At 42.7% G+C, this 9,090-nt stretch overlaps 1 protein-coding gene across 4 annotated transcripts in view; it reads right to left on the bottom strand.

Annotated features, from left to right (window-relative positions):
- Positions 1-5,285, bottom strand: part of RASAL2 (RAS protein activator like 2) — a 363,735-nt gene extending 358,450 nt beyond the window's left edge. The window contains exon 1 of one of the 4 annotated variants that reach the window (XM_079105905.1): positions 4,281-5,285. In XM_079105905.1, coding sequence (XP_078962031.1) covers positions 4,281-4,482 — 202 coding nt within the window. In that variant the 5' untranslated portion in view covers positions 4,483-5,285. The remainder of the gene's footprint in view (positions 1-4,280) is intronic. The other 3 variants (XM_079105907.1, XM_079105906.1, XM_079105908.1) reach the window with 3 other exon arrangements.
- Between the last annotated feature and the right edge of the window lie 3,805 nt (positions 5,286-9,090).

Consider the following 9,090-nt stretch of genomic DNA (forward strand, 5'->3'; position numbering starts at 1 on the left):
TCAATAAACAATGAGATGCACACCAGCTTAATGACCATGTTGATGTTAGTCATTATATTAAGCAAATACTTAGGTAAGTCCTAATAATAATATTAAACAGTACAACATTTCTCATTGACCCTTTACTGCACTAGCTACATTGACCTCTAATTCTTCAAGAGCCTATCTGTGCAAATATTTGCAGACCTGTTATACTGATGAGTGCAGAGCTCCACTGAAGACAGTTCTAGAGAAAGTATCTTTAATTTACCCCCAAAGAAGGTCCAACACTGGCCACCCATTCATGGTAAAGTAGTTAATTTTAATGTTCCCATTGTTTACCAGAAAGCACAGACAGTGAGGCTGGCTTTGCTGCTCCTGTTTCCTTTTGCTAGGCTGCTGAGCTTTTTCAGCCAATTGACTTTGCTTTGAGGCTATAAATATCTGAAAAATGTTCTGCATTTGATGCTCTTGGATTCTGCATCCATATTTAGCTGTTTGTGGCATGCCTTTGTTTAAGCTACTCTACCACCCATAAGATCAGTCAGGTTAGCAGGGTGCAGCAGCACACTCCAGTAATCCCAGCAACTCAAGAGACTGGTGCAGGAGGATCACAAGTTGGAGGCAGCCTGAGAAACTTACCGATGCCTGTGGCAAAATAAAAATAAGTAAATAAAAAGGGTTGAGGATGTAGCTCAGGGATAGGGTGCCCCTCGGCTCAATCTCTTGTATCACAAAAATAATTAAAAAGTTTAAGAAAGATCTGTCACATTGAGATCAAAATGGTCAAAAGACAGATGGATCAACATTCAACAGACATAGACTTAACAACTATGAACAAGGCTACAACCTGCTAGACATGGTGACAATGAAGGAAGTGGCAAGATAAAGATATAAACAAGACAGACATCCTGATGTCAAAAATTTTACATCTTACAGGGCATGGACACAATTCACTATTACATGAAACATTCTACAAATAAAGGAAAATAAAGGACAGTATGGCATATTTTCTCTTAGCCATGTGTCAATGATGAGCATCCATTTGTGTTCTAAATAAAGATTTACCTATCTGAAAGTTCTGAACATATTCCAAAAAACTCTTCCGAATCATGGCAACACACTAAGTTCTGGATGTATTAGCCACAAAAGAGCCAAACCCATCGATACTAAAGCAAAAACAGTGCCCAGTCTTCAAATTTTGTGAGGCAAACTAAGAAAATAATGTTCCTAAAAGTTTCTGTTAAGGTATTCTTGGGGAGGGAGTACTTTTTTTGTCTTTGCTGTTTGGTTGCATGATGATTTCAAAGAGAAGTATATTGCAGAGGATATGAGGTATAGCCTGCAGCAATTAATACAGCTCCTTATATCCCTTATCTTAAAAACCAACCTGGCTATTTTAGGTTAGGTGTCCCAACTATAAGCTAGACCTTAGAAACATCTACACCCCTACCTTCCTATCTTGTGAAAACATTCCAAGCAAATATACATCTCACTCAGCATTCCTTCCTTCAAACCACAGTTGACTGACCTTTTGATAAAAGTACTCCCCAGAATCCTCAGATAATCGTGACTAAAATGCATTAAATTAAGGACAAATCTAATGACTTGCTCCAAAAGTCAGGATAAAATGTGTAGGCAAAATTGTGAGCAAATAATGGGATAAGCCAAAATATCAGCCAACTTTAAAGCTAAAAGGGACTATAGATCCCAACTACTACAGATTCCTCATTTTACACAGAAACCTAAAGTCTAAGAATTAAAATTACTTGCCCAAAGTTAGACAATCAATTTGTGGCAAAGCAAGAACGAAAACCCAGGTTTTCAATCTCAAGTTGTACACTCTTGACTGTTTCTGGTGTCTAGATTTCTTAAAACGTTAGACTAGTCATCAAACTGTCTTTAAATTGTGTAGAACAACACAGATGATCCAAAACAATCAAGGTTTTGAATAGACAAAACAAAAGAAACAAGAAAAATTAAAAAATAAAACAAACTAGTATTCCCCAAATTGATTTTCCACATTCTATTATTTTTACTTCAAAGTTGTTCAAGAAAAAAATCATACAGTAGACAACTTAAAAACTTGCTAAGAACATGGACAAGAGTCATTCAAATAGCTTTGAAATAAAAGCAAACTAAAGATAACAAAGTAGTCTCCAGGATGAGTTGCCCTAGAGGAAGGGAAGTATCTATAGTAAACAGTAAATAAAAACAACTTCTGGTTAACTGATGGGGACGGTGGAAAAAAAAGTAAAAATGCAATGGAAATTCTGCCAGTTGGCACAGAATGCACTGTATATATGTGCTTCTGCATGAATGTAAGCATGTATATACCAGTTACTCCAGATTTCCACTTTATGCAGAAACTTACAGCCACTAAGTAAAAACTACTCACCCAAAGATAGACAAACAAGTTGTGGCAAATCCAGATAAAAACCCAGGCTTTCAACCCCAGTTGTATACTAGATTAGGATCCCAATTTCTTGATTTCTTTAAAATAGGTTAGGGATGTGTGCATGTAGATAAATATGCATATTCATGCATACACACACATACATACACACACAAACACACTAAAACAAACTACAAAAACATTTATGAGTTACATGCAAAGAATGACAGTTAATGTGAGGTCTAGAAAGTCCCAAGTTCTGAACTCTGAAATACTGATTATCATATGTTCTTACTGTAACATCATCTAAAAGACAGTATGCCAAAGAATAAAAATAAAATAAGAATAAAAAGAAAGATAGAATAGAAAAATGCTGTAACTACAATATACTCTAATTCATATTCATTTTCAGATTCTTATCAACCTTTGGTTATAAGTGACAAGCTAAATGGGATTAGCAGACAGTTGGAAAATCAGGCACCAAAGTTTTTATTCTAATTTACTGAGAATGAACTGGGTAACCTTGCATCATCTCCCATTTTGCTATAACTCTTCCAGGTAAATAGAGTAACATTGCAAAATGCTCACAGAAAACAAGCAAAATATGAAGTGATACATACATAAATTGCTAAGAAGAACTGGCTATAAGAAGAGTTGCTGGATTTTTGTGATTCAAAGGGCCACTAGAGATTATTTAATACATTCCACTCCTTTTACATATTAGGAATCAGAGGCAAAAGAGGTGAATTAGTCTGCCTCAAGTCACTTAGCAGCACTTAGTGGTAGAACTGAGGCAAGAATTCATGTGTCTAGGCTCCTAGTTCTGAGATCAGATAGTGATAGACATTAAGACTTGAAACCAACTGAAATCCAGAAGAAGAACCTCTAAGGTTACTCTCAGAGAATGAAGATATACCCTGTTCAGAAGGATGAAAGAAAAATAATAATAATAATAATAATGTACTTGATTACTACAGGCTTAGATGCACATGACAGCAGAATATCTCAACATTGCATTTGATCCCAGGTGCTTCAAATTTGTCATTTTATATTCAGCCACATTACTAATGTCTTTTACGGTCATGTGAGCTAAGCGATAAACATCTCACCATTTCAATATTTTGGAAAGCCACAACTAAACCGTGAATGCCAGACTAAAAATCCTTGGGCTATGAGTTTCCAAAACCAGCATGGTTTTAATGCTGCCACAAGCCTCACCCTAATAGAATCTCATCACTCAGTTTTAATTAAAAAGGCAGTTACTCGGAATGCAGAAAGGGAAAGTTTTAGTGTGTTCATCACTTTTAACCTGCTGAGTGGCAACCCAGTCACTTCACAATGAAAACTAGAAACAATGGTGCAATTTGAAACGATCCACGCACATTGGAATAAGTGGCCGCCTTTGAAGAGCGAGGTTCAGAAAGAGGTTACAGACACATCTGTCCCCCCCAAAAAATAATTCGGGGTTTAGTACGTTTTTTTAATTTCATTGTTTAGCTTATCATCTGCTATGTGTTTTCATATCTTCATCTCCAGTCCTGCCTTACTTAACAAGAGAAAGAGATGAAATCCTATTCAGTTGGTCTCATGGCTTCTTCCACCAAATCTTCTAGGTGTGTTTGCAGTTCCCTTGAAGTAATCACCTGAAAATCACGTCTGGGAAACCCAACTCCATAAACTCACTGCGGGTGCCTGGAGAGGTCCAAAGATCAACACTGAGTCACATCTCTAGCCAGGTGGTAATCCCGGGAAACTTGTCAGAAAAGCACCCCCAGAACAAAAAGGGACGGTGAGAGGCTGACCCAGGACGGATGGCGACTGGGAAGGGGAACTGGGACTGGGAAATGCCATTAAGCCCAAGCAAAGCCAAGAAACACCAGCCTCGCAGGCGGCCCGTGGTCCTTACCGTACACGCGAACCCAGCTCTGCTGCTGGCACACCGACTCCAGGAGGATCCGATCCAACATGCCACCGGCCACAGCCCCGCTGACTGGGACCACCGCGTCCAGATCCTCCGGGGGCAGCGGCGAGTCGGACTCGAGCCCCGGGAACATCTCCGGCCAGGACAGCGCCTCCGCGGCTCCTCCGGACGACGGAGAGAGCTCCATGGTGCCCCGGAGGGACGAGGCGGCGGCCGCGCGGCAGCGGCTCCGCGCCCTGCCCGCGCGCAGGGAGGACGGCGCGGCGCGGCAGCGGCAGCGGCGGCTGGGACCCGGCGGCAGCCGGCGCGGACGCGGCTCGCCTCCTTCCCCGCCGCCCACTGCCCGCGGCCCGGGCGCTGCAGCCCACCTGCAGCCGGAGGGAGGGACTCGGGCCGGGAGGCGGGTCCGGCGTGGCCGGCCGGGGGTGGGTCCGCACTCAGGTGTGGGTCCCTCCGGGCGCGGACGTGGAAGACCGCGGGCGCCGAGGCTCGCCCTCCCGCCCCCTCGGGGCCGCCGTCCCCAGTCCCCGCGGGCGTCTCCCGCGGTCAGTCCAGGCTCGGGCTGAGGATGCGGCGGGGCCGGACAGGGCTGGGCTCGGGGGCGTCGCCGCCAGGGGCCGCCCCCTCTGACCGGCTCCCGCCGCCGCCGCCTCAGGGGCTCCGAGCGCCCGCTCCCTTAGCCTGAGGGGGGCGGTGGCCCCCGGCTCCCGCCCGCCGGTCCTCAGCTTCCCTCTCCGAAATGAGCCGGCCCGCCCCCCAACTCTCAGCCCACGGCTCGGGCCGCGGCTCCGGCTCCCGGTCGGCTGAGGATCCCACAAGCCCGGCAGCCGCGGCGGTGGCGGCGGCGGCAGGCGGCATCCCAGGGTGATAGGCCGGAGCAATCGAGGGCCGAGAGCCCGGCCGTGTGTGCAATCGAGTAACGAAGCGGAGGAGGAACTGCCACCGAAGGCAGGAAAAATCGGGCACCGAATTATTCATCCGGCCGGGCCCGCCTATTTTCCAAACGCGGTCTCCCGGGCTGTGCGGTGCGCGGTCCTGTCTCCCCAGCTGCTCAGAGCGGAGACTGTGGGGAGGCGGGCAGCACAAGAGGTGCGGGAAATTTAAAAAGGAAAAAGGCGCGCCTCTTTCTTCTCATTCCTTTCCTATTTATTTCTAGACCAACATCTATTTCTTACTGGTGGAAGAGTTTGAAGAGACTGCTTTATTTTACAGTCACCCTAAGGAAAACGCCTACGTCCTTCCCAGAAAGGAGAGTTGGCAGCGGGTCTGGGATTGTGCGTTCTGTACAGGATCTGTGTCCTGCGCCCTGTCCGCGCTGAGACTGGACTTGTCATCGGTTTAGAATAGCTTGGTTACGAAGTGTGGTGTGGATGGATGGACGGGCCTTGCGAGCCCGGGAAATGCTCAAAAGCTCAGTATTAACCAAACATGCTTCTCTTTTTTGCCTTTGATCTTTGTATAACATGCTGGCTGGCTTTTTTTTTTTTTTTTTTTTTTTTCCCCTCTAATGATGTCACTTGTATTTTATTTTTGTTCCCTGTGTAGACTGTCTCCTTCCTCGACCTTGACTTTGCTTTTATGCCCACCCAAAGCAGGATTCACCAGTTTAGGTTTAAGAGATTACAGGCAAACAATGGTAATGATTTTGAAATGTAACACTAACAACTTAAACCGTGCTTTGCGCGGTTTGTAGATTTTCGATGACGGTGTTTCTTGAACACAGGTGCTTAAAATGGAACAGGATTTTTTTTTAATAATTGCATGTTGCCTTTTTAAAACATACACCTTTTGGGGCCTTTTGTCAATATTCCCCTCTACCCCATTCCTCCTTACTTTGCACAATGAAACTGTTGTTCAAGGTGACATTTTGTTTTCTGGTTTCATGGAATCCTGGGTTTATTGAGAGTTATGAGAATGCATTTTGCTATTTTCTTTTATTTTGAATAAGAGCAAGAAGTAACCTTAAGAATAATCTCATCTTGTCTGTTTAACAGGTAAGGAAACAAGAACGGCCAGGTTACCTGGCAAACCACCAGTCAAATACATCTACAATGTCTCCATGATACCAATTACTTCAACTTTGTTCAAGAACCCTTTGTGATTAAACCTGTTCATCTGTTGCTTGGCGACATGTTGGAGGGATTTTTTTTCAATATTCAGAACCTTGCTTGTTTACTCTCTGACTACATAGTCAGTCTTCCAAGTCTAAATCATCATATACACTTCATGGATGGGGAAAGATTTTGAAGGCAGAAAGTTACAGGGCTCAGCATTGAGCAGAGCTGGAGCATATCTGTTTATACTAAATTACTGTGTATGTCTTGGTAACATAAATCAGAATAAGTGAATAATGGGTGTCAGATGTACAAATTTAAGTAGCTCTTTATTAGTCAGTATGTAAGATTTACCCAAGCATTTATCAAAAGCACCATTATAAGCAGTGTGTCTAACATTCAGAGGTTCTTCCCAACTTGCTCCTTCAGTGGTATCATCCATTCTTCAGCTGAAGAAAAGTCTCTGCCAACCCCCAATAATCCTGCTTTCTTAGTAATCCCACTTTCATCATCCAGACCACTAAATATTTGTTCCCATTCTGACCCCAGATTAGTTGCAGGTTATTATCTAATCACCTAAGTAATAGTGTGTCTGGAATTTATCTAATGGTCAGACCCTAAAAAGAAAATACTTTTCACAACCCGAATAATAATTCTGTGAGATAAGCAGAACCAGTCGTTTTTAAATCACCCTTTAGCCAATGGAAAAAAATTGGTGAACCAATGTTTTATGCCATTCACCAATGGCATAAAATTCTACTAAACTACTGAAACATAGCTAGCTAGCAGACTGAGATCAAAACTCTAGACTCCTAATTATTTAAATCATTCATTAATCTAGATTTCTAAGGAGTATTTTTCTTTAGCAGGTGGAGTTGTTCTGATATTTGGGAAACAAAAAAGTAAATGTTTTGTTATTTTTGCAAATTATCATCAAGGAAAAATATTGAGGTTAAAAAATATATATATATAAATCAATTTTCATTGCTTGGAGGCAGTAAAGCCTCCTTGAATTAATACCAGTGGTATCTCCCTAGTATAATCCAGAGTTTAATGTGAAGATAAATCCTTGGCTGATGAAGTCTTGGTTTACATTGTAGATTGCAAACTGTTTTTTGCCTGTGAACTACAAAAGAGCTGAAGTCCCATTTCCCTGCCTGACTTCTTCTCTGCTCTAGAACTTCAGACACTTCCCTCTCATATTTATTGTCATTGAAACTCATAAACCCAGGAATCAAATCCAAAACCCAAGAATAGTGGAAACGAGAAATGGGGAAACTATGGAGAAGAAAAAGTAATTCGCTAATTAATGGTCAAAAATGGGAGAGGTGGCAAAGATTCAGAAGAAAGAGATCATTGATTCTAAGTACGCATTACAAATATTAAAAAATGAGGATTTGGAATTTAACTGTCCAAACCTGAGGCCCAGTTACGTGTCCAGTTTTTTCTATTCACTTGTCAGGAAACACACATAAATGGTTCCCTCTTCAAAAGTACTTTGTTAGCTAGTTGCTGATACCAGTCCCTCCAGACCACATAGGCACCACCTCTCAGCTGCCTCCCCAAAACAGTAATGAAACTTTTAAAATTGTGGTTCACCAACTCTCCGTTTCTATATTCCCTTTCCTCTTGAATACAGGAAAGTAGCACTCTATCAATTACATACTACAATATTGACTGTAATGGAAGAAGTTAGACATTCCCCCAAGATTCTATTTGGTCTTCCACCTACCTCACTCTCCAATTCCCTGGTGATCTATGCTCTTCAATGGTTATAGCTCTCACTTGGAAAATGATGATTTTGAGATAACCATCTCCAGCACCATTCATAGGACTGAGGTCCAATCCTGAGTTTGTAAATGTTGAACACCATCAAGATATGTTTCCTGAACTTCAGACTCAAAGTATGGGAAGAAATCTTTTTGTGTTCTCCTTCCCCTTGCCCAAACACACCCCCTTCCCTTCTTGAATTTTCTTTTCTCATTAATTTAACTAGTAGTTTGTCCCTCCGACTTACTAAAACATGGAGTTACCTGTGAATCCTCTCCTCTACCCTAGCTTGCATAAATCCAACCCATTTTCCATTCCTCCTGATACCATCCTGGCTCAGACCTTGGTTAGCTTTGATCAGGATTACTGCATTACTCTTTAGCTCTCCTCTTTCCCCTGAGGATCTTCCTCCTCCCGTCTAGCCTCCACTTTATCTTAGGTGAATTATCCCAAAGCACAATTCAGACCAGGTGACATCTCAAAATCATCAGGTCTGCTCCCTGTTGCCTCCTAAGTAAAGTGTATTCCGTTCTAAGCTTAGAAGGTTCTCCCAAGTCCCTACACCCGCATCTCTCCTTCACTTTCCCTGTGTTCAGCCAACAGAAACAGCTTACTGTTCCCTAATATATCCAGCACTCTGCCTGCACTTTGCCACCTGGAGTGTCCCCTCCTCCTCCTTTGCCTGCCAGAAACTGACCCCATCAAATTCCAATGACCTCCTCCATCAGGTCATCCTCTCTAAAAATTCTTTTTAGTTTTATATGATAGTAGAATCTGTTCTGATAAAATTATACGTGCATATTTATATGTTATTCTAATTAGGACCCCATTCTCGTGGATATACACAATGGTAGGATTTGCCTAGGTTTTTTTCATCTATGTACATAGGAAAATAATGTCAGGTTCATTCCACTGTCTTTCCTATTCCTATCCTTTCTCCCTTTCCTTTATTCCCCTTTGTCTAACCCTAC

Source organism: Sciurus vulgaris, assembly GCF_902686455.1.
Source record: "Sciurus vulgaris genome assembly, chromosome: 12".
Lineage (NCBI taxonomy): Eukaryota > Metazoa > Chordata > Mammalia > Rodentia > Sciuridae > Sciurus > Sciurus vulgaris.